At 39.1% G+C, this 27321-nt stretch overlaps 1 protein-coding gene across 1 annotated transcript in view; it reads right to left on the minus strand.

Annotated features, from left to right (window-relative positions):
• Positions 1-27321, minus strand: part of crppa (CDP-L-ribitol pyrophosphorylase A) — a 224295-nt gene that overhangs the window by 150595 nt on the left and 46379 nt on the right. Inside the window, exons 5-7 of the mRNA XM_052016339.1 lie at positions 24567-24612; positions 19449-19546; positions 9964-10056 (exon numbers count right to left, since the gene is read on the minus strand). Coding sequence (XP_051872299.1) covers positions 9964-10056; positions 19449-19546; positions 24567-24612 — 237 coding nt within the window. The remainder of the gene's footprint in view (positions 1-9963; positions 10057-19448; positions 19547-24566; positions 24613-27321) is intronic.

Genomic DNA, 27321 nt, shown 5'->3' on the forward strand with positions numbered 1-27321 from the left:
GCCCTCTAATTTTAGGCTCCTCTACCCTGGGAAAAAGATATTGACTAATTATCCTACCTGTGCCACTCATAATTTTATGAACCTCTGTTTAGTCACCCCTCAATCTCCCTTGCACCAGGGAAAACAGCCTATCCAATCACCCCTTATAACTCAAGCCCTCCAGACCAGGCAATATTCCTGTGAATCTTTTCTGAATCCTCTCCAGCTTAATCACATCCTTCCCAATAGCATGGAGACCAGAACTGCACACAATACTCCAAGTGTGGCCTCACTAATGATTTGTACAACTGTAACATGACTTCACAACTTCTATGCTCGATGCCTCAGTTAATGAAGGCAAGCATTCAAAAAGGATGGGTTACACCTGAACTCCAAGGGGACCAATATCCTGGCGGGAATGTTTAATATAGCTGTTAGGAAGGGTTTAAACTAATTTGGCAGAGGGAAGGAAACCAGGATGTTAGGATAGAGGAGGAGGTATATGGGAACAAGTCCAAGACAGCGTGCAGCAAAGGTGGTAAGAGGGACAGGCAGGTGAAAAGACAGGATAATTTGCTGAACAACAGAAATACAGCAAAATCAGTAGCAGATACTGGTCTAAATGTACTATATTTAAATGCACATAGCATTGGAAATAAAGTGGATGACCTAGTGGCACAGCTACAGATTAAAAAATATGACATTGTGGCAATCACTGAGTCATGGCATAGTGACGGATGTGATTGGGAACTGAATGTCCAAGGGTACACAGTGTACAGGAAAGATAGGCGGGTAGACAGAGGGGGTGGTGTGGCCCTGATGGTGAGCAATTATATAAAATCAATAGAAAGAAGGGACATAGGGTCTGAAGAAATGGAATCCTTATGGGTGGAGTTAAGAAATGGCAAGGGTAAAGAGACAATAGTAGCAGTTATACATAGGCCCCCTAACACCAGCCGGGATGTGGACTATAAGTTACAGTTGGAAATAGAAAAAGTGTGTCAGAGGGACAATGTCAAGATAATTATGGGGGATATTAACATGAAGGTGGATTGGGAAAGCCAGGAAGGTAGTGGATCTCAGGAGAGAGAGTTTGTGGAATGTCTACAGGATGGCTTTTTGGAGCAACTTGTTGATGAGCCCACCAGAGGATCGGCTGTTTTGGATTGGGTGCTGTGTAACGAACCTGAGGTGATTAGGGAACTAAAGGTAAAGAAACCATTAGGAAGTAGTGATTACAATATGATTGAGTTCAGTTTCAAATCTGAAAAGGAGAAGTTGATATCAGGTGCATCAATATTTCAGTGGAACAAAGGAAATTACAGTGGCATGAGAGAGGAACTGGCCCAAATTGATTGGAAATGTGAGCTAATGGTTATGGAATATCCAGAGATGCAAGACAAGATAGGTCCAAGCCAGCATGGTTTCATGAAGGGAAGATCCTGCCTGATCAACTTATTGGAGGTTTTTTTTTGAGGAAATCTCAGGTAGGGTGGATAAGGGAGAGGCTGTGGATGTTGCGTATTTAGATTTTCAAAAGGCCTTCAACAAGGTGCCACACAAGATGCTGATTAATAAGATGAGAGCTCACGGAATTACAGGGATGGCAGAGCAGAAATGGATGAATTTCAACAATAAGGAAAGTGCGGGATAGATATATTCCGAGAAAAAAGGTACAAATGTGGATAATGAGAGAGGTGAAGGCTAAAATAAAAGCAAAAGGGAGGGCATACGAGGAAGCAAAAATTAGTGGGAAAACAGAAGACTGGGAAACTTTTAAAAACTTACAGAAAGAAACTAAGGTCATTAGGAAAGAAAAGATGAATTATGAAAGGAAGTTGGCGGATAATATACAAAAGGATACTAAGTTTTTTTTAAATATATGAAGAGTAAAAGAGACAGGACCAGATATAGGACTAATTGAAAACAGTGCAGGAGAGATTATAATGGATAACAAAGAGATGGCAGAGGAACTAAATGAGTATTTTGCGTCATCCTTCACTGTGGAGGACATCAGCCATATACCTGATAGTCAGGGGTCTCAGGGGATAGGACTGAGTTCAGTCAAGATTACTAGAGAGAAGGTGTTCGGGAAGCTAAATGGACTAAGGACAGATAAGTGTCCCAGACCGGATGAAGTGCACCCTCGAGTTCTGAAGGAGATTGTGGAGGCATTGGTGATAATTTTCCAGGAATCAATAGACTCTGGCATGATTCCGGAGGACTGGAAGGTCGCAAATGTAGTTCCGCTGTATAAGAAAGGTGGGAGGCAGCATAAAGGAAATTACAGACCTATTAGTCTGACATCGGTGGTTGGAAAGTTATTGGAATTGATCAAGGATGAGGTTATGGAATACCTAGAGAGGCAAGACAAGATAGGTCCAAGCCAGCATGGTTTCATGAAGGGAAGATCCTGCCTGATCAACCTATTGGAGTTTTTCGAGGAAATCTCAAGTAGGGTGGATAAGGGAGAGGCTGTGGATGTTGTGAATTTAGACTCTCAAAAGGCCTTCGTCAAGGTGCCGCACAAGAGGCTGATTAATAAGGTGAGAGCTCATGGAATTACAGGTAGGATATTAGAATGGGTGGAGCATTGGCTGGTTGGCAGAAAGCAAAGGGTGAGAATAAAGGGATCCTGTTCTGGTTGGCTGCCGGTTCCCAGTAGTGTTCCGCAAGGGTCGGTGTTGGGGCCACTTCTTTTTACATTGTACATTGATGATTTAGATTATGGAGTAAATGATTTTGTGGCTAAATTTGCAGACGACACCAAGATAAGTGGAGGAGTAGGGAGTATTGAAGAAACAGGAAGGTTGCAGAGAAACTTAGATAGTTTAGGAGCATGGGCAAAGAAATGGAGGATGAGATTGGCATTCATTTCGAGAGGTATAGTGTATAAAAGTAAGGAAATGTTGATAAGGCTCTATGGGGCACTGGTGAGACCTCATTTGGAATACTGTGCGCAGTTTTGGGCCCCTTATCTCAGGGAGGATGTACTGATGTTGGAGAGGGTTCAGAGAAGATTTATGAGGATAATTCCCAGAATGAAAGGGCTTACATACGATGAGCGTTTGTCGGCTCTTGGACTGTACTCACTGGAGTACAGAAGAATGAGAGGGGACCTCATCGAAACATTTAGAATGTTGAAAGGACTGGACAGAGTAGATGTGGCTAAGCTGTTTCCCTTGGTGGGTGAGTCCAGGACTAGAGGGCACAGTCTTAGGTACCCTCTAATTAGCCACATCTACTTCTGTTTAGAACAGAAATGAGGAGAAATTTCTTTATCCAGAGGGTCGTGGATTTATGGAATTCTTTGCCACATGCAGCTGTGGAGGCCCGATCATTGGGGGTGTTTAAGGAGGAGATTGATAGATATCTAATTAGTCAAGGTATCAAGGGATATGGGGAAAAGGCCGGAAATTGGGGCTAGATAGGAATAGTTTAGTTCATGGAGCAGACTCGATGGGCTGAATGGCCTACTTGTGCTCCTTTGTCTTCTGATTTTGTGATATATCTTCTCCATTTTTTCTACCTGTGTTGCCATTTTCAGGAAACTATGTATTTACACCCCAAAGCCTCACTGTTCAATAACTCTCCCCAGGGTCCTGCCATTCGCTGTGCATGTCCTGGCCTGGTTTAACTTCCCAAAACGCATCACTTCACACTTGTCAGAGTTAAATTCCATCAGCCATTCCCTTGCCCATTTTTGCCAGTCGATCTATATTCTGTTGTAACATGTGACAGCCTTTTTCACTGTCAACTAGACCATCAATTTTGGCGTTATCTGCAAACTTACTAATCATGCCACCTACATTCTTCTCCAGATCATAATATGAACAATAAAGGACCCAGTACCGATCCCTTTGGCACACCACTGGTTACAGGTCTCCAATCTGAAAACCAACCCTCACTACTTATCCTCTACCTCCAAATTTTGTAACCAATTTGCTATCTTGAAACATGTGTTACTGTTTATAGTCCACCACCTAATCTTACGCCGTATTACTCAAGACTTTGCAAAAAGGTCATGATATCTAGCACTTAATCTACTTTAAAAGATATTGGTCAGTTACTTACTGTGAGAAAGTGTCCTAGATAACTCACCTTCGAGGTCAACTAGAGACCAACATTACCACTCAAGTCTTTGAAGTTTGGTTGCTGCTTGGCTCTTACCTACACCTAGTGCACCATCTGGAAATGCTGACTATCAAAGCTATTCAGTTGTGAACTGCTGGCATTTTATACAAAATGTATGTATGAAAGGTGGGGAACAAGTCACAAAACTTTTACACATTGTGTTTATAAGACTTACACCTGCATGCAATTTCTGACTGCACCACTCGATTGCCAGTTTTCATATTTTATCACACTTAACTTATTCCCGTTACAATTCCTGCATCCACATTTGTACTCGGTTTTGCCAATATAAACTCGCAAGCTGCAATCACGGCCTCCCGTGGTGTGCCTTGTGTCAAGCATCATCCAGCTAAAGCATGCTTTTTTCCCCTTCCTTCGTCATCGGTTAATCAAACACTTTTGTTTTAAAAGTTAACCCAATTTATGCAAAGTTTTTTTTCTGGTCTTTTTTACTTTCCTGTTGACCTCAACGGTTGTGGGCCTTTCCTGAAACCAGCCAAACCATTGGTGTCTCCATAGAATTTCCTATCAGTGAATAATGAGAGTCTCAGGCTTAGTTCTGTTACGTCTAGATTTTTTCCACCACATCTGGGATGTTTTTAAGCATCATTTTTACAAGGATATGGCCACAATCACCAGAGCAATCCCTAAGCAACATTGCCATGGTTCACAGAACTGTCTAAGCATTTTAATATGTATATGTGCAGGGCTCCTCAGGATACACGGTTTGAGTTTTTCCTGCTTTAACAACTCCCACCACTATAGTTCCAACAGATTGCCCTTACTTGGTAGTTCCTGAACTATACTTCCTCTTGTTACTGTGCCCATAACCCTGGGAAGTTTTATTGCAGTTGCCAATCTGTTCACCTCTTTCTCTCATCTTTCAGATCTTATTAATCCACCCTCTCTTCACCAAACTAAAAATAGACACAGTTTCAAATCTGTAGTTATCACTTTCTACTTAAAGTCTGGATGTTTAACTTGAATTAGGACTGCGCTTATCTACCGTGTCCACTTCCACAAAGCATCATCCCTACTATTATGTCTGTGGTTCAATTGTTGGTGTCTATTAAGGCTGATAATAAAGATAGAGCAACCAGAACAATATCTTTCTTTTGAAGGTAGTAAACTCTCTACCTTCGGCAGTATCCAGTACAGCAATGTATCTGAGAAGTAATACCACATGACACATTCAGTTCCTAGAACTACACTTATTCTCGACTTAGTCACTGTCCAGGTTACAGAAATTTGCCCCTACAGAATTCACAAATCACTATCCAAATATTTGAGCTATCGAATAAAATTCGCCCATACAGAATTTATGTGCAAAAAAGTAAATAAGCAATTTCTTTCCAATTTGTGTGTATTGATGCATGTGTAGATAATATGTTACACGTTGCAGAAAATCATAATACGGACTGTTTTCAAGGAATGCAACCCCCCACCCCTCCATAACGTGAGGGTTACCTCTACACTACTTCCCCTTTTAAAAATATTGACAAACTCATGCAAACTATCAACTATTTGCATACATAAAATTTAACAACATATATTTGAATATCAAATGATAAATTTTAAAAGTCATGAATTCACTCAGTCTCTTGACCTTCTTGTCACCAAAACACCTTACTATAAGCTGTACTTAACATGTCTGAAGTATCTGCATTAGGCACTGGTTATTGTAATAGCTCACTTCCCTGGATAGGCTTCATACACATCTGGTCTCACATCCTGTTCTGCAGTTATTACTTATATGTGATTATCTTCATAACACGGAATATGTTGCATTATACATTTCTAAATATCAATTAATTCATATAGAACACAGGGCTAATAATTTGTATCAACTACTACTGTAGTTTCAATTCATAGAATCATAGAGTGGTTACTGTGCAGTGGGAGACCATCCCATCATGCCCATGCTGGCTCTCCAGCAAAGGAACTTTCTAATTGCACATCCCCGACCCTTTCTCCAAGGACTTACAGAATTTTCTCTACTATATATTGATCCAATTTGCTCTTAAAGGCCACAGTAGAAACTGCCTTCACTGCATCTGCAGACAGTACATTCAAGGTTCCAACCACGTGCTGTATATAAAAGGGGTTTTCCTCATATCATTCTTAAATCTCTTCCTGTTATTTTATATCTGTGATCGCTGGTCCTCAATCCATCCACTATCCAGTCTGTCCAAACCCTTCATCATTTCACATAGTTCTATCCAATCTCCCCTCATCCTTCTCTTCTCCAAAAAAGCATCTCTTATCTATTCTTGTTACTGTAGTCCCTCATCCCAGGAACTACTCTTGTACATCTTTTCTGGATCCTCTCTCATACCTTCACATCCTTCTGAATATGTGGTGACCTGTAGTGAACACAATACTCCAGATGACGCCAGCCTAGTGTTTTACAAAGGTTCATTATAAGCTCCCTTTTACTCTCTCTGCCTTATCAAACACTGCTTCAACCTGCCCTATCATTTTCATACATTCACCTAGTTTCCTCTGCTCCTGTACCCCTTTAAGAACTGTATTCTGCATTATCTCTCATCAATCTTCCTACCACAGTATCACCTCACATTTCTCCACATTAAACTTCATTTGCTATGTACCTGACCTTTCACTTCTACAGTCTATCACTATCCTCTTCACAGTTCACAACCCTACCAAGTTATGTGTCATTAACTTTGTATTTGATATATTACTGATGCCATAACAGTTTTTACTTTGGAAGCTTCTTAGGCCTCTGCTTCGGCTTCCAAAAGGTCTTGCATCCCGGCTCCAACTGTAGGCACTGGGCCTTTCTTTTTTTCCCCTGATTTTCCCTTCCTGAGCATTCTCCATGTCTTTCACCTATGCCATGACTCTTTTCAATCTGTCTTGAAGCACTCTGGCAATGCTTTAATAGTCAGGCAACAGTACATCCTTAACTGCTGTGACATTCCTTGTAGGATCTTCAGAGATTTTGAATTATGTTTACAATGCAGTTCTCCCTTGAAGCATCCAACTTGAATTTTTGCTTTAAGCAAGCCATTCAACAATTCAATAAACAAGTCTGTCGGGACTCTGTTCTTCCCCATTAGTATTGCCTGTGCCAGACATGAATATAACCTCACTACAGCACCTTGTCCTGAACCTTTGATTTACACTTTGTTCGATTGCTGAAGTGACACAGTGTCCTGAAACTCCAGTAAAATGACTCATATTGTCCAGACAGGTTATGCACTCCACAACTGAACTACTTACCATTAAGGTTTCTGAGAATTCCCACTGTTCTGAAAAAGCCAAACCACTGTCCATGTGATGTCCTTGGCTCATAATGGAGTGCCCAAACTCATAGCACCTTTCCCTCAAATGGACATTTTATCAGCCCTGACAGGCAGTCACCTTGATTAAACAATCACAGAAGGTTTACATTCAATATCGCCCACTGTTATTGCAAATCAACTTCATGTTTCCATTCACTGCCATGAATTTCACCACAGACTGTGCAATTATAGAACCAAGCTTTTCTTGATCTCCTTGTTATACAATCTTTGCAAGGATCAATAAACTGCTGGCTTATCTCCTCCAAGGAAGGTTTCACTTTTAACTGCTTAGCTACTTTTCAGCCCAAGCTTTACACTCCTTGTCAGATGGAATGTTGTCTAATTCTACATGCAATACTGTCAGTATGTCACAACCTGCACCTTAATCATAATGCCTTCCCAGGTGGAGAGAACTGCTCAAGTTCATTGCACTCTCATACCAAGTTGTACTTTCATTACCTCAGGACGTGGTATGGCAGCCATTCAATTAAAAAAATCATTGAGTTGAAACACTGACTCTGTTTCTCTCTTCACAGATGCTGCCTGACCTCATGAATATTGCCAGCATTTTCTTTTTTTATTTGAGTTCCAGCATCTGCAGTTTGCCAGTCTACCACTTTCCGTAACTATTCTATTGCAGCTTCAGCTTGTAACTCCAGTCTGCCAATATCAAGAGCTATAGATTTTGTGGCACCTCTTAAACCCACTTGACTAGTGGTGTTGGTACAGGGCCAGTGAACCCCACACCCTAAAGGATGAGTGGTTCCTAGCCGTCCTTGCTACCCAATGCTATAATCCTTCCAAATGGCAAGGGTGGCACGATCTTCATGACCAAGTCATGTGGATGCTACTAGTAGTCCAGTGGGCAACTTGTTGGTCGGAACATGCAAGGTCGGAATGTGGGAGCCACCTTTGGCTCAGAATGCCTAAATGTCACAGCCCAGTGGGCATTGGGCAGGGCGTATTGCTGGAGGTGAGAGTAAGACCAATTTCTTAGATGGGTCCTAAAACAGGATTACATAAGGCTCTAAGTTACCTTTTGGCAGGAAGTTAAGATACCATAAATCTTTGATTTCTGCTTTTCAGGTGTCCTTTAGGCCCAGGGTGTGGGTCTATGAAACTGATAACCTTCTATATGAGAAAAGATACAGAGATTACTGGCTCCTCCCCACTTGAGTTTCCCTCCTCTCTTTAATTCCACGTATTGGAGGACCTTTCTACCTCTTTAAAATACTTTTGAGACACGTACTTTATTACCATTCTGCACAATACAAATTGTTGCTGTGATTGTGCAGCAAGGAGAGCAGCAAATCCACTCCTGAACAAAGCTTATAACAGCCCGTTCTCCACTTGCTATACCTGGTCTATCCCACACTTGAAACACTGTCTGCAGGGCACAAGGATAAAATGGTGTCGAAGCTTGTTGTTCTGCCCCTCCACTCAAATAAACAAGGTTTTAAGCATTGGATGAGTGTTGTTACTCATGAATGTGCATTGCATAAAGCTGACAACTAGTTCATGTTTTTCTGTTTTGCCAGAAGCACCAAATTTTAAGAAGAGAAATGTTTGGCATGGAGAAAAATGGAGAGAAATCTCAGTTTTAATTGACTGTATTGGACTGCATTCCAAATAATTCAAAAACAGCAATATTTCAACAGAGTTATTGTAGAGATTGCTGGTAATGTTAAAATGACAGGGCAGACATGACCTGGGCAGCAGCAGGGCAACAGCAGGGCAACATAAATTGCTCCACTTGAATCAGACAAGAGCTAAATACAAACACTCAGCAGGTCAGGCAGCATCTGCAGCAAAGATCCTGTTCTGACAAAGGGTGTTCAATGTGAAACTTTAACCCTGTTTCTGTTAGTGCTCACCTATTGAGAGTTTCCAGCATTTTATGGTTTAATTCAAATTTCAGTGCAGAATGAATATGACATAAAGGCTTGCAGGTGTGGAGACCACACTTTCAAAACACAACTGCTGGAAATATACATAGATCTGATTCTATAGAAGGTGTTCACATGCAGATGAATGCTGGTAGAATGTGGACAGGCAGCATGGATGCAGTTTTGGCAGCTGAGGGATTTCAGGTCACTTTTAGTAAATTTAGGATTATCTACCAACAGTAATGTATGGTGAAGCTCTGCAGGTACAAAGCAAAAGTAGTTTTCTCTGAGGTGACGAGCAATAATCCTCAGTTGTCAGAGGATTCCAGATCAATTCTGAAGGACTGAAAACCTGACTTTATTTGCACAGATATACAACCTTTGTGAAAGCACCAGAGAGAAAGCCATTTAGGTCTATAACTAATGAGCAATAATCCCAGTTAGAAGTGCATATTTACCTCCACCTACAATCTCAATTTAATAGAAGCAGGAACTATGGCTTCATCTTAAAAATTCCAGTATTGAAATTATTACAAATCAAAGACTACAACATAGAAGTCTTGAATGTGGATAAATCACTGCTTCTGATGCAATTATTTAGAGTATAAAGTAAAGGGAACATTCAGCATAAGTATCTGAGAAATATACTTTATACTCACATTTATATAGATAAAGTTATAATGTAGTCCTGAGGAGATGGCCTGAATACAGTGGCTCTCTTTGCTCAATGACCACTTCAGCAAATTCACCTGCTAGCAGAGAAAGACAAAAACCATCACTGAAATGTAGACTTCATTAATGCTAAAATGAAGCTTGCATAGGTAATTCATGGTATTGACTTTACATAAGAAAGCAATTGAAAGCTTTAATGAGATACAACACAATTAACACAAAATTAGCATATTCTAAGGAAATACTGGCAACATTTATAATAATCCAAAGACAGATTTTATGAACTACAGCACCATTTATTTTGGTAATCATTGAATGGATACTTTGCCATTAAAACTTATGTTAATCTAAATCACAAATGCCTGACTTCCTGATCAAACTATTAATCATCCAATTTTCCAGGTGTGGGGAATTTGATAGCATTAAAGAGCTATAGAATAAACCACATTCCTAGTACAAGTGATTAATTAGTTTACTGGATGGAATCTTTCCAAGTTCCCATGACACATTCAGCAATTACATTACACAACATTCATATTCAGCCACCTTTTAAATATGGCCAGGGTTTCTGCTTCCCCTGCTCTCCTTGCAATGAGTGAGACCGCTACCACACATTGGGTGAAAAATCTTCATCTCATTTCCCCTATAATCCTTGTAACAATAATTTCAATCCATGTCGCTTTTTTTTATTCCTTACCGGGAGAAACAGTTTCTTCGTACTTATTCTATCGCGACTTCTCATAGTTTTATGCACATCAGTTTAATCAACATCCACCAACCTCGCTATTTTCAGGGATTAATGGATGTGCACTTGAAGGTCTCTTTGTTCCTCCACACTTCTCAATATCCTCCCATTTCTTGCCTTGTTGAAAATCCTTTAATACATTACCTCACAATTCTCTGAATTAAATTCCATTGGTCATTATTTCCCTAACTCACTGGACTAGTTATGCTTTCTGGAAGGTGAAAGCTTTCCTCCTTCCTGTCAACCACATGGCCAATATCTGTATCATCTTCAAACTTCTTTATCATGCCCCTACATTTATGTTTAAATTATCCATACATACAACAAATAAAACAGAATTGAGCACTGAGCCTGCAGAACCCTGCTGGTAACCAGTCATAAAAATACCCATTAACTCTTGCACTCTGTATTTGCCATTTAGCCAATTTTTCATTCAATTTGTCGCTCTCCCTTCAATCCCTCTGCATTTATTTTTTTTGACTGACCTGCCATAGGAAACACTGTCAAAAACCTTGTTGAAATCCCATATAGACTCTGTCTAATTCAGTGATCTCACCAACCTTCCTTGTTCTCTCTTCAAAGGAAAGGAGGTTCAGGGGACACTTCACACACATGGCTCACAATGTCAACCAAACCCTAACTGCAGAATGGTTTCATACTCTTTCTTAAGAAGGGTCATTCCAACATACAGTAAATCACTTTGGTGCTGAGTAAAACACATTTATTTTTAAAGACATCAACCGTCGTCTTCAACAATCAACCTGACTATAGAACTACTGAAAGCTAACTTCCTCACACGGCCTTTGAAGTCTCCCTGCAATTGCTTTGAGTAAAGTTCTGTAGTTTCATCTCAAGAAAGAAATGAGAAGGAGGCAACCATGTGTTCAGAAGGACCGTGACTCAACGATCTCAGCATGCTTTGCCACATAGTTTGAAGTGGCAATTCAGAGTTCACATTCAATTTCTACTTTTGTCCCTTTCTAGAAAACAAAATTCTGAACACAGCTCTTTTTATTGTCAGTGCTACATAACTGAATATCAATTTTTATTTCAGAATGTAACTAGATTATGACATTTCCAAATTGAATTTTGCTACTCCTGAATTTAAACAGGCACTTTCCTTCGAATTTCACCCTTGTGCATCAAAGTCAAACAAGCATTAAATTACATCATTTCCAATGCAAAGATGTTTGGACAGTTTTGGGGGAAATTACTCCACGTTGTCCCAGAAGCACTCATTATTGGGCAATCCAGGGATAATCATATTATGAAGCCTCCACTCTAGCTGGTATCCCACTTGCTTACTTTTGCCCAAGTGACTGGTAAAGCCCCTGACTACATAATTGGGACGGACCTTGATCTCTCCTCCCCCAAATCAACTCAACTCCCCAATCCCCATGAATACCCAATTAACACCCCAATTTATCCAGCCCACAACATAACACAGCCACCTCTAGATTACCAACACTCTGCCATCATCTGCTATTCCCCCACTTTCAATCCCCTGGGACTCCTGACCAACTGCCTTCTCTCACCCATTGCACCCATATTTTCCCATGCACCCTCCAGATGCACAACAATTTCCACACCCTTGCAAATGTGGAGCACCTGAAATTCAGTAAAAGATCTTACAGTGCTTCATGGGAGTATCATTAACAAAGCTGCCAATCAGTCCACAGAAAGATCGTGGGACAGATAACCAAAAGTTTGGTCAAAGAGGTGTTTCAAGGCATTTTCAAACTTTGATGTCTTAATTTGGAAAGAACCCAAGGCACGTTAGTGTAGCGGTTAGCATAACACTATTACAGCGCCATCGACCTGGGTTCAATTCCAGCCGCTGTCTGTAAGGAGTTTGTACGTTCTCCCCTTGTCTGTGTGGGTTTCCTCCGGGTACTCCAGTTTCCTCCCACATTCCAAAGACGTACGGGTTAGGAAGTTGTGGGCATGCTATGTTGGCACTGGAAGCGTGGCGACACTTGCGGGCTGCTCCCAGAACACACTACGCAAAAGATGCATTTCACTGTGTGTTTCAATGTACATGTGACTAATAAAGATATCATCTTATAAATGTATTATTTATGATAATGAAGTGCAATGGCTATTCCTTCAGACTCTAAAAATCAGCCAGTCATTGGTCAGTGAGATTTGAATCCGAACTACAATAGAAACTCCAATATAACTACCTGGCCCTCTGCACATGGTTTCTAACATTAAGTTAATATCACCCTCTTTGGTGTTATGTAACTAGACCATTGGAAACGCTGATCCTTTCCTTTGGCCTTACCCAACTGACCAAAGAAACAGTTGTCTTTGTTTCTCAAGAAGTACCTCTGAACAAAGGCAACTTTAAAATAGCTTGAAGGGACGTTAACTGCTTCATGGGTGATGAAACATTAAAATCTGCCTCAAGGAGCCCAATCACTCAGCACAATCTCATTTACACATGCTATTAATATAACAAACATGATAACCAAATAAAACTGCCACAAATTGCCTGTGTGAAAACCATGTCCATATTTGGAAGCAGCTTGTTGAAAACACACTGATCATAAATCATGCTACAGAAATGTTTTGAAACAGTATTGCACATTGGCAAAATATTGTTTCTCTTTGCCATTTTCCACTGAGTTTTATAAATTGTTGTTTCACCAGTTAATGCTCACTATGGAGATGTTAAATTAAACCTCTTGGCTGTGGAATGGAAACAGTGAATAGTAGTGAGGGATGGAAGGGGACTTCACTGTGGAAAACATCATTCCAAATCCACTTATCAGCTGTGAAGTTTATGCTCCTTTCCCCCAAATGCAAATAATCTATCCAGTGTTACTAAGATTCACCCAGGAACTAAGGATCTCCGATGAAGTATCAGGAGGTGGCCAGTACCTGTGCACTCACACTCCAGCAAAGAAAAGACTTTACTCAAAGGAAGAACAAAACACATAAACCACTATTTTAAGAATATCAAAGTCAAACAGCCCCATAACTCAACAGCCAAGTAATCCCTTGCACCTCAGTATACACTCAAGATTGTTAAAGTGTTTACACACCAACATCCACTTGAAGTTATAGCCCCCACAGCTGTAAATCTCAGTAGCTTCACATTTTTGCACATGGAAGCTTATCACTTGGGACCAAGGCTGGGGTCTGGGAGGTTGTCAGGTAAAAGAGGGCTGGTGGCCAGCGGCCCAAGGAGAGTTTCATGATCAGGATCAGAATCTGGGTAAATGATGATTGGGTAGGTGACAATGGTAGCAATGGGTGGACAACAAGGTCTCCATCCAGGATTGACAGATCAGGGAAGATCATGGAGGGGTCATAGAGCAGTGGGGAGTGGGGTTGTGGGGAGGGGTCAGAGCTCAATAAGTGCAAGAGATACACATTTTCTGGATGCCAGCTCCAGAACAACTCACCCTAAAATCTTTTGCAATGCCCCAAAAGAGATGTAACATGGGGAACGATGTAATTTGTTGCATGTCTGATGCCGGAATCACATCAGATGCACTTGCATGAGTCACATCAGTAAGTAATAAAAGTCAAAAAAAAATACTGCAGATGCTGGAAACCTGGAACAAAAACATAAAATGCTGGAAACACTCAGCAGGTAAGGCAGCATCCGTGGCAAGATAAATCAAGTTAACATTTCAGGTCAAAAATGAGTTTTGATGAAGAGTCTTTGACGTGAAATGTTCACTCTATTTTTGAAACACCAGCAGGTGCCTAGTCAAATTTTCAGAGCAATATGAAATGATCCAAAAATGGCCATTATTACAGTTAATCTGTGGTAAAAACATTTTCAATTATGCTGCTCGGAAAATAATAACACCATGTATTCTACCTCGGTCTTTGCTTTCCTTGAGATCAGAGCTCCCCCTGTCCAGTATTCTGAACTGCTATATGTGCAGGTGTGCCATCATCCTCAGAAAAAAACCTTGTTTCACTTTCTCCACTGCTTTTATTAATCTGGGGCGAGAAGGTGCTATACTTTTTACCTAACTTCCCTGTTTTTAAATATTAATCATCTGAAACGGATCCAGATGTTTTGGTTGCATTTTTATGGTTCTGTTAACTTGCACTGCAAATTTTAGTAGCAAAAAAATACAGAACATATTAGATTCTGCCAGGCCTTGTGCTGTACACAGGAGCAGGAGTAGGAGTAGGAGTAGGAGTAGGACACCAAGCCTCTCAAGCCTACCCCACCATTGAAATGGCTGACTTATGCTGGCCCCAACTTCCCTTCTGTGCCAGTTCCCCATAACCTTCAATTCTTCAATCTTTCAAATAATCTATTTCCAGCTTGAATATATTTAATGATCTGGCCTCTGCCACGCCAATCCCTTTGCAATAAAGGTCAAAATGCCATTTGCCTTAACAACTTGTTGGACCTGCCTGATAACTTTGTGATTCATGCAATAGAACACCTAGATCCCTCTAAACTTCACTCATTTGCATTCTTTCTTCACTTAGATCATAATCTGCCTTTTTATTCCTCTGACCAAAGTGCATGACCTCACATTTCCCCACATTAAACTACATTTGCCAGGTTTTTGACCAATCACTCCAATCTATCTGTATCCCATTGCAGAATCACAATGTAATTCCAGCTCAATGTGTACGACTTTGACAGAATTATAACTGTGTATCACAGAGAAAATTGTGGCATTCTTCTACCAAGCCTCAGAACTCCAAACTATATCTTCCTCCTCCTCACCACCAACTAAACATTGCCACCTCACTGCTTCTTTCCTCCTTTAAGCCATTCCTTAAAACATACCTCTTTAACTAGGATTTGCTATTTATATTAATATCTGCATACAAAACTGGTGAAATAAATGATTTGATTATGCTCTAGTATAGTTGCTTGGGACACTCTCCCAAGTTAAACCAGCTACTTAAATACAAGTTGTTTTAAACGGTTAGTGTTTGTAATGGATGTTTTTTATGCATCTAAAGAAGAACACTTAACATATTTACGTGTTATGCTTTCAATCTACTGCAAGAGAATTAATTGTTCCAGTCAGTTGTACATCGTTTCAAAGCAGGCATGCCACATGAGTCTCCTGTCCAAAAGGATTACAGTATGACCAAAAAGATTGATAAGCATGGTCCATGCTTGCATTTGTTAATGGCTCATCTCTGTAACAAAATATTTTTATATGTATAAATCATTAACTTAATATAAAAGCCCTCAGTTGGAGGACAACTGGCTGGCTGAATTAGCCAGCTCTAGCATCAGTTAACCTCCCTACAAATTGGATGTTAAGAGCTATAATAGCACACAAGTTTTTCAACCAAGTCAATGGTCAGCCCTGAGAGAAGGAATGTCATATTACAGGGGTCCTATAAGATAAGTTAAACGGAGACACAAGAGATTCTGCAGATGCTGGAATCTGGAGCAATACACAAAAGTGCTGGAGGAACTCAGCAGGTCAGGCAGCATCCATGGAGGGAAATAAACAGTCGATGTTTCGGGCCTAGACCCTTCATCAGGACTGAAGATAATTTAAATGTGCCCTTTTTTCCTTTCCTTCATATTCAATTAGGTTTTTCTGTATATATTTTGGCTGATAGTAGCTCAATATACATCAGGAGCTTACAAAGTGAAAATTGGTGGCCTGTTCTACTTGGGGAACTGTCACAGCGGCCACCACTATTTCACCAAAGTGTTTGCATACATGCTTTCCACTGACAGACACTGGAGAATAATCAAGAATAAAACCTGGATTAAATATTTCTTTTAAGTATGGGCCCAAACAAATATCAGACTTCCCATTTGATTTACACACATGGTTTTAACAGAAGTACAGAGATCAAAATGAAGATTAACCTTTGCATCCAAAATTCAAGCTGAAGCATAAAGAACTCTGGCATTATGCAAGAAACACCCCTAATGGATCCCATGGGGCTTCTCAAAACTATCCTCAGCGTTCTTGCCTTCATGTTTTATCCTGTTGATGTTAAATAATACATTATTACTCAATATAAACTGCTTCCAAAGCAAATGCAAACAACACAGCTCACAGGATGTTGAATAATGGATGCTCAGGGCTGTATTTGCCAGACATGCCTGCAGTCTCAGTTTGATTTGAAGACAAGTATGTGCATGAGTGATGTAGTCACTCAAGCACACAATATCCCAAGAATCAATTAGGGGACCTCCATTTATGCCTACAATTCACTTCCTGACCATCCATTATTTTTTCAAATGTTTTGAGTAGTGCTACTTTGACCCTTGTACAGCGAGTAGGAGGCAGGTCATGAAGTGCTTTTCCATGATGCAGAAAAGGTCAGAAATCCAGGCCAAATCTGTCAATATTTGTGTCAAATTGTCAAAGCTTATCAGCAACATCCCTGAAGAGTTTTTACATTTTGCTTCCACTTGCATTCTTTGTTTCCAGGCACTGAGGTTTTTGATCGTACATTTCTGTACAAAGGCATCTGTGAATTGTGAGTCAGAGAATTGAATCTTTGAAACTGCCAGCCACCCCCAATATGCTCAGCTAATTTTAGTATCCATTTCTCCTTCTTTGAATATTTTTTTAAAATACAAGGACTGCATTTGAGCTTGGTCCTTTGTATTTTAAGTGATATTGCTTGTAGGCACTCAAGGATGGTATATATTTTACCCACTTCTAGACATCTAGTCACTCCAACAAAAGGAAAAAGATACCTTTTAAGCCAAATGCCTATTGCAAGCTTTACTAAATTATGCAGGTGATTTATGCCAGCTCTGACTTCAACTTTTAGCAAATATGGGTAGACGATTTTACTGTTCACATTTCAAATTAGGATTAATATTTATTACATGCAACTGTCAAAAAGATAGAATCACTTAATACTTTCAGAAACCTACAGCTTACATTTAATATTCACTAATGGATTCACCCACTTGGCCCTATCACATAAAGGGAAGATCAACTCCCACAATGCAAAACTCAGATTAGGGGAGAAAATAATTTTAGTTTTGCAGCAAACAATGAACAGATTTATCCTTAACAATTTAAATAAGAAAACATGTGAATGGATAGAAGGAGAATTTATTTGCCATTACATAGCTTCAGCATTTAAATGTATTTTAAATGAAAGTGATTAGAAAAGACCCTCTAAATCACTGGATACAAGCTAAGCTTCAACCAGGATTTTTTTTTCCATTGTATTTCTTACTTCCTGCCATGGTGACTGCTGAATTTCTGGGAAACATATGGTGGCAAAAGGAAAAAAAATTCTCAAGGAAATTCTCAGAAATACTGCACAATACTCAGAAAACACAATGTTGTTTATTTGGAAAATGTGCAATAAGTTTACTTTTCAAATTAATATTGAAAATACCTAGCTTTCCAGAAAGTGAAATTTAAACTCTGAATAGGTGTGACATTTTCTGTTGTGCTGTTATCAAAGGTCACCAATGAAGTGAGCATTCTTAATCACACCTTAATGAGCATTAGCCTTTAGGACAAAGCAGTCCTAGAATACAACTTGAAATTTCAATTAGGGAACCTTACTTATTTGTAAAAAGAGATTGCTAATATCACCTTAAAATTAATTTGAGTTTTTGAAACCACATAGTAAAAGCAGATCAGAATCGTTATCAAATAGGAATTTTTTAAAAATTTCATAACATATGCCTGCTAAGAGGTGTGCAGCCTTGCGGCCTTCTGTACTGACTACCAAGCCTCAAGGTATCTTAGAGGGGTTAAAGTGCAGATTATCAAGACCATAGCAGGGCATAAAACGTTAAATTGCAATGATTGGCTGCATTAAACTAGGATCATGTAGTCTTGAGGCTAGAAGCCGAAGGAAAAATCTAATCAAATATTTAGAATTATAAACATATTTGATACACTGTACAGAAAACAATTTCCCTGGTTGGGTACATCCACAATAGAAATAGGTGCCTTCCCTTATCTGTTAAGTGTCTGAACCAGTTCATTTTTTAAATGTGGCCCATTGGGAACCCTGCAGGTTCTGTCTTCTAGCACAATTCCGAATGTAAATAGTCATTGTGTTGTTAAGCACATCAGAAAAAGGGTGAAATCCAATTTCTAGACAAAAATTACCTTAGGAATGACAACCAAAATTACTTGTTCTATGTCAGATATAGTGTCGCCAAAGCCCCGTACAATTTTAGCAAGACTTCCTTAGAGTTGAACTGAAAAGGTGCTATTCTGAGATCTTCACACATTAGGGTGGCACACGTAGCACCACATGTAGTGTCATTGCTCAATATGACAATAGCTGCAACTGCAGAAATAAGAACTGTGTCATGGTAGGAACAAAGGAACAAACCCTTCAACGGTATCAAACTTTCTCTCATAGGGTTTGTATTTGCGTAGCAATCAACACAAAGCATTTAGCAACATGCAACATAAGCAGCAAGGTTATCAGTTACGGCTGTGAATGCATTAAACATCCTAAACAATAATATGTTCTCATATATATTCTATTTATACTGGGAACATGCCTTCATTATTAGTTTGCAATGCTTTTGACCAACAAGAAGCTTGTTTTTGTGCTGCAATTTTGGAGCAATACATGCTGAGCGATACATGATCATACAACTGACCCATATGGAAATTGTGTGTTCCTCTAGTTATCCGTCTGCTTCTGATATTTTCAATGGATTATGGATTTACTTTAATGCTACATGTTTTACTGGAGTTCTGCAATGTGACAAATATGTAAGAAATCATTTTATGCCACAATGTTTCCCAAACATTATATTTGACTGACCTTTATCACCAGTTGTAAGACCTCTTGTAGCAAAATGCCTAATTGAATTGGTTCTTCTTGCATTCCAGTGATGATACAAACACTCTTGGAAAGACTTTCTATGTAGAGAAAAACAAATTTATCTAAGTTTTACCTTAATGACTTATTCTTCACTCATAAAGGAACAATCAACCCCCCCCCCCCACCCCCATTTTCTTGTAACCAATCTCTTTGCCCACAAGGTAATGTAGACCAGAAACCTGCTTTCAGGCCATTATTTTGAAGTCTCATCTCTTCCTCTTTTGAAGACAGTAATTCAAAATGCAGCACCGCTCTGCAGTTGTCCGTCCCCCTATCGCACCTCATCCTAATGGGCATGGGTGCATGATGCCATGGAATTACAAGAATTTGTTCTGCATATTGTCATGTTGAGTGAAGAGCAAAGTGAAGAAGCTAACAGTGATGTCGAAGTTTAGTAAGTATGTTGATAGTGAGCATTGTATTCGTGTGACATGATTGGACTTGAGTTTTTTTTATACATGTATTCAAACTGGAACTTCAAAAAGGAAGCATGAACATAAGACATTAAAAAAAGGTAAAACAAAAGTGTCAAGAAGCTGTTACCCATCTGAGCATTGGAACGTGTTTACATATTTAATTCAGGAATTTTCTTTCATTACTTCTAACATAATATAGTAATGTACCGAAACACGTACAAAACCTTTCACTGGATAAGCTCTATTTAATTCTAATGAAAATAAATAGATACACAATGATCAATCAGCATTTGAAAAGACTAACTATTTCAACAAGACTCTGAATCAATATGCTCTGGATCCAGACAGAACTATATACAACTTCAGAAGGCCTGAATTGCAGAGTTTCCATTTTATTACATTTCCTTTTAGGGTAAAAAGTGAAATATTTTCATTCCTAAGCATGTCTTATTGATTAAGATGGAGCTATGATCATAGCTCCTTTACCCCCAAGTTGTCCTCCATTCAAAGGCAATGTACAACTTGAGAAAATAGGGCATCAAGGACCACTTCCACAAATAATTATTGCTACAAAGGCTTTTGTTGGCAGACAATTTCTTTTATTTAATCCTTGTTGTAACACAGGTGCGGAGGACTCAATTTACATACCTTTTACCAACAGTGAAGTACCTGAATTTTGACTTGTTTCCTCATATGTAATTTAAAACTGCGCATTGGCTGCTTCATTCCCTAAAGCCTTAGGAAATGCAGTGTCACATTAAGATTGAAGAGCAGGAGGCCAGTCTAGCCTGCTGTGAAAAGAACTAGAATATTGCTTTTTTTAAAATCAAATGCAACTACAGTGCAGGTTTTTGGAAAAATTACAACCTTTGTTCCCATTCCATTGTAAAAATAAATAACCCTGCTTTGTTGATTATAACTTTCAATGTGTAGGCTTAGTTTCCTATAAGATCCACCCTGTTTCAATTAGTAAATGCACCACCAAGTATGTAAATAAGCCCCACAAAACATGAGCTCCATGGTTCAATTCCAAGGCTGAAAGAAAGTAGGTAATTGGGGTGGCACAGTAGGGCAGATAGTAGAGCTGCTGCCTCATGGCTCCAGTGACCTGGGTTCAATCCTGCCTTACAACGCTCTGTGCAGAGTTGCATGTTCTTCCTGTGACACCATGTTTTCTCCAGGTGCTCTGGTTTCCTCCCATGTTCGGGCTGGGAGGTTAACTGTCCACTACAAGTTGTCCTAGTGTATGGGTGAGTGGTAGAATCTGGGTGTAATTGATGAGAATGTGAGAAGTAAAATGGGTAAAATGGTAAAATGGCAAGAGGGGTAACCAGCTTCCTACAACTGGTCCAGGAGTGAGAAGAAGAAAATAAATAGCCAAGTCTGACCACCTTGTAATTACTGCAGATGTCATGCATTGACAACATGTGAAGAAGGATGGTCCACTGCTTATGAACCACAAGATAGGCACAGGGGGAATCAGTTCAAACAAAATGATAACCACCACCACAGTTGTCACTAATCACAGGGTTAGAGAGCTTTCCTCAGAATAGAGAAGACTTAAAAATTTAAGATGTGCTTAAAATCTAATGTTTAGACAGAACCCTGAAGGGTTGTTAGTTTGATGGTGTAAATTTAAGTCCAGAGATAAAGGAGTGAAAGGGAAACTTTTTTCAAACAATAGGGTGGTGAAGTTCTGGAACACAATGCCTCATGTGGTGATTGGCACAGAATCAACAGTAACGTTCAAAAAGGGAACTGGATAGATTCTTGAAGGGGCAAAATTTGGAGAGATATGAGGAAAGAGTATGGAAATGGGCTCAACTGGATTCTTCTTCAAAAGGGAAGGTACAGACAGATTAGGCCAAGTGAGATTTTGGGTTTGTATAATACTATGGTTCTATGGAAGGGATTCATTGTTATAGTTCAGAACACAATAATATGGTGAATTGTGTCAATGTCTTGAAACAAGCTCCTAAATGCACAACAATAGACAGGTTACAAAAAAAACACAATCTGCTAAGGGGAACTCAGCAAGTCAAGCAGCATCTGTAGGGAGAAGGAATTCTCAACATTTCAGGTCAAAACCCTGCATCAGGACCTCCAGTTTGTTGCTTTGGATTGTTGGATTGTTTGTTGCTTTAGATTCTAGCATCTGCAGTCTCTTGTGCCTCCAGTAGACAAGTAACAACGTTTATGAGAATTTTCAAGGGCAGTGAGTGGTTATTGTTTCAAGAAGGGAACCAAAACTAGTTATATCAACAATTAAAAATAACTCAGAATAAGGAGTATCAAAAATCTAAAAAGTTTCATCATTCTGGCATAAATAACTAAAAGATAGTCTGATATGTTGGTAAAATTAGGTACTCATTAATAAATACAATGAGAATTCCAGGAGAAACTCCTTTATCTAAAGAACAGTTAAAGTGTGGAACTTGCTACCAGGTGGAATAGTGATTTTTTTTTAATTGTTCATTTATAGGCCAGCATAATTGTTCTCGACAAGGTGGTGGCGAGCTCCCTTCTTGAGGTCCTTCTGGTGAAAAGTTTCCGACAACGCAGTTGAGTAGGGAATTAAAAGCATTGATTCATTTAAGAGAAAGGCAGATAAGTACACCAGAGATAAAAGGAACATAAAGTTACATCAAAGGGATTGGATAAAATAGAGTGGATAGATGTTTGTGTACAGCATAAGCATCAGAACAGACCACATAGGTGCCTGCTTCTATGTTGTAAAGTTTATGTAACTGCACACAAATGGCAGCAGCATATATAATGGTTTATGATTTTAATGGTATAGGTTCTATGTTAACCTAATCTATCACTTCTTGCTCCTGCCTTTATTGCCCATTGTCTTCTTAGTTGCCTATTGCCTGCAGCAAATAATCCATTCCATGAGCTTTTTAAACTGTCTGGCACAAGTCAGTAGACCAATGGTACTGAATTATACAATAATGGTAGCAATCAGGATTTTCTTCACTGCAAATTAAGAAAAAAATATTGCCTGTAAGTGGTATTGTAAAAAAAAAATGAGTATGATGTTTTTAACTTGTTTCAAGACTCATAGGGAATACTTCATATTTTCTGAAGGAAAACTGTTTGTGCCATTATGTTTTACCTGTACATTGTATATCTTACATTATTAAGAGATTGAAAACAAATAGCCATGTAATTATCTAACAATGGAATTGTAAATAATTGAAGTTAAAAAAAGAACTGTTGTACTTCAATAACAAAGACCTGTTAAAGCCACCAAGGTCCTGATAACAAGCCCAAACATCTAGAGCAATTACTGACCATCAAATGTAGTGCAACCATACATGATTTACATAAACTGTGGACAATTTAAAGCAGCAGCGTTCCCTGCTGCAGAGAGTACTGACATTCACACCACACTAACACAGCAGGGAAAAAATAAATTCAAACTCAGCCTCAATTTTATTTTACTCACATTCCTATGAAAACAGGGACAAGTTATTAAAGTTCAAAGATCTAAGTGCTGAATACAAATATTTTTAAAGTGTGAAAAAATGAATAATTCTTCTCAGTAGAGTGAAACAAAAGCACATTTGTTACGTGACTGATTCAAACAGTTTAAGATGCCTTGTCTTCAAGATGTGTTTTTTTTTCCCATATAACTGAGTTGGTCTGGGCATACTTAAGTATATAAGGAAAGGTGAAAAGACTCTTGGGTCCATTAAGTAGGTTTTATTCATTCACCCAGAATGCTGACAATCCACTATTTTCAAACTATTTAATTTCCTGTGATAAAGTTAGGAAATCTGCTTCCTCCTTCCCAGAATGGTAAAGGGTAAGACCAGAACTTGCCTGAAACTCAATAGCCTACATTATTCATCCTTGACTGTTTTTTATCCATATGTATTAGCCTAGTCCGTGCAGTTCAGTGACCATAACTTTCCATATAGAGTTTGATGATTTCCATCTGAATATACCTTAGCACATAATCCTGATACCAGCTAGTTATTTATCCAGCATTAACTACTTCATTGGGCTTCATATAATCACAAATTCCTCTTACTTGTTTTGTAACATTTCAAAAAATGTGAGAAAAATGGATGTAACCAGATAATTTAATCTGGACTAAGAAGAAATGCTTGTTGTTTTTTTGGGGGAATGTATGTCTAGCTTCTTGATTGTTAGTGCATATTTTGAACCTCTCCACATTATATTTCAGCCTAATTTGTCCATGTCCCTTTGGTCAATTAACCTATTTATCTTATCACTTCAGAAAATGTAATAATGATGTCACCGAAATCTGAAGCAGCAAAATGCCACTGTATTTCTCTGATATGGATATACTTTAGTTACTGATGTCCACTGAGAATTTAGATTGCTGATTTTTAATTGGTTATCATTACGTTATTAAGTAAATTTGCTACAACTAGCCTTGTGAGACAAACTTTAAGATAAATTTAATTCTGTTTACTAGAAATTAAAAACATGTATTCTGAAACCAATGTTTTAAATTGAATCTGACATTTAATAACATTCCTAATTTTGCAATATATTTCAGTGAACTATGCCATCATAGAGTATAGTGATGCTAGGAAGAGGGGTAAGACATATTTAGTTCAATGAAGCTGTTAGAACAATTCAGTTTGACATATACATGAGCACATACCCTTGACAATTGATTCAGCTGCATAGAGGTCCCGTTTGTATGTCACCTAAAGGGCAGACAAATCTGATTAAGTTCATCTCAGGAAAAATAAAATCTATATGTAATGTAATCATACCCTGAAGCCACTTCTTCCATCAATGACACATACAGTTTATATCCAGGAATTGGTGCCACTGAACCCATTAAAAAAAACACATGCTAAAACATAAGAGAGCGATGGGTGGTCCATTGAGACCAAGTGGTTTGGGTCTGGGTGCATTTCTAGTAACCAAAGCCAAAGCTCTCTAAGTGATGACAAAGTTAGAAAATAACAGAATACGAGGTATATAGTGTGTGCCAAATACAAGTGAGAACCAGGCTGAAATGTAGAAATTTAAGACAAGATGAAGAAAAGGAAATAAAAGACAGCTGGAGATTATGAGTAGAGCTCGAGATGGATCAGTCACACCTCAACAGGACTGCAACCCCATTTTAGACCCAATAATGAAGGTAGCATGGCCAGGAATGGTTCTGGAGAAGAGGATGGGTTGTGGACCAAGTATCTGTGGGAGAACATTTGGGGAGAAGTAATGATTATATTATAAAGTTTAGTTTTGGAAAGCAGAAGGGCAAGGAGCAATCTAAAGTAGTGGAGGGGGTCTGATTTCAACGGAATGAGAAGATGCATTTCAATGACAGGCTTGGTACATTTGCACAAGAGGTGAAGGCATAAAATAACAACCTTCCAAGCTCCCTAAATGACAGAGGACATAGAGAAAGTTATAACACACAGGAGAGGGGAGGATGTACAATACCTAGCAAGTGAATAATTCACTAACAAGACTGAATATGGGAAGCTGAGAGAGAAGCCAAAAGTGAAATAAGAAAGGCAAAGAGAATATGAGAACAGAACAGCAGGTGACATAATAGGGAACACAAAAACTTTCTCTAGACATGCTAATAGTAAGCAGGTATTAAGAGAGGCAGGTAATTAGGGCCAATGAGGTGAACCATTTATTGATGCATGGGTGAGGCCAGAATGTCAACAGCAAAAAGGAAGATGCTGTCAATATGGAGATGAGGAGAAAATTAATAAGCAGGTATTAGAAACATTGGCTTTGCTTAATGTAAACCTGGTCCAGATGAGATGCATAATAAATTGCTGAAGGAAGTGGTGGTGGAGGCTTCAGAAGACCTTACCATAATCTTTCCATTCTCCCAAATACAGGGGAAAGAGCAGAGAACTGGAGGATGGCATTCTTGTCAAAAAAAGTATGCCAGGCCAGGTGGTTGGGAAGCTTCCAAAAACTTGGAGAAATTTGAGTTAACAAAGAGAGTCAACACAAATTTATTAAAGGCGAATCACACATGAATATTTTGGTGAGGCAACAGAGAAGGTTGGCAAAGACAATACATCCAATATTGTCTATATAATATTGAGAAGTCATGTGATGAAGTCCCATACAAAAGGCTAGTGAGCAAATTGAGGTTCACAGAATAATGGGATCAAGTGACACCATGGATCAAACAAAAATTACAAAATAAAAACAGACAGCCCTGGTTAACAGATGCTTCTCAGACTGAAGACTGGCAGGCAGTAGTGTTTCCCAGTGATCAGTGTTTGAACCACTTTTTTTTTAAAATATGCTTCTATAAATGACTTGAATATTAGTGTCAAATGGGTCAATTTTTTCCCTCTTGGATATGGGTCAAATTTCAAAACTTCCATAAGACGCCAAACTTGGAAGTACGGTAACCAGTGAGGAAGAGAGCAATAGGCTCCAAGATGACATTGACAAGGTCGCATGCAAGATCTGCTTGCAGAAGGTTCTTTTGAGGGTCATGATGGGGTTGCCTACAGAGAATGACTGATGTGTCTATACTAAGAAATGCTTGGGCAGTGTGCCAAGAAGAATTAGTGCAACGTCAAGCAGCTTGGCCGAGACTAGCTGCAAGCTTGTGCGGTATTTCAGCGAGAATTGTTAGTTGCAGCTGAATTGGGCTGCTAGCCAGAAAGAGGCTGTTGACATGGTCGGCTGCCTTTGTCTCTTCCTGCTGTTATCCAGCTGCTGGTAACAGTGGAGCCAATGCCTGAACCACGTTATATAGGATGATGTAAGCCATGACAAACCAGGAGAGCTTCTCGGGTCAGTTTTAGGCAACACCCCCTGATATGTCTAAGCAGCAAAATTATTGCTTTGGAACACCTGCCGAATGTCAAATGACGCTGCTCAAAATAAAAGACCATGCATTTGCAGATCCAGGATAACAGACTAGTGCCCTTAAACATGTCATTAATGCATAACCCTTGTTGCCAAGCTGTCAGCTGCAGACCTGTTATGGTTGTGAAATATCAAGGACAGAGTAAGTCACTTTAGGACCTAGCTTTTATAGGATCTTTAAGAGCTTCTGACTGCGGTCGCAGACTAATTGGACATTAGTTGTGAATCCCATTCTCTTCAGAGGAATAAGGAGAGGAACTTGGGATCTCCTGGCAAAAGGAACCTGCAATATGTCCCTGCTGAATCACCTGCAGCCTGGAATGTACCTATGGCACTGATGTTTCTTTTATAATTGGGTGTCCAGCAATTCACATCACAACTGTGGTTTAACTAAATTTTTGTACACATTTTAAATTACTTTTTATGCTCAAAGTTCTCATCTAAAAGCTCCCCCACTTATTTCATGGTCTATCATAAACAAGAATCATTTCTCTTTCTTTCCCTTAACTAGCTATAATTGATTTTGTTCTAACACAAACATCTACATTATTTTT

The sequence above is a fragment of the Pristis pectinata genome, chromosome 5 (genome assembly GCF_009764475.1).
Source record: "Pristis pectinata isolate sPriPec2 chromosome 5, sPriPec2.1.pri, whole genome shotgun sequence".
NCBI lineage: Eukaryota > Metazoa > Chordata > Chondrichthyes > Rhinopristiformes > Pristidae > Pristis > Pristis pectinata.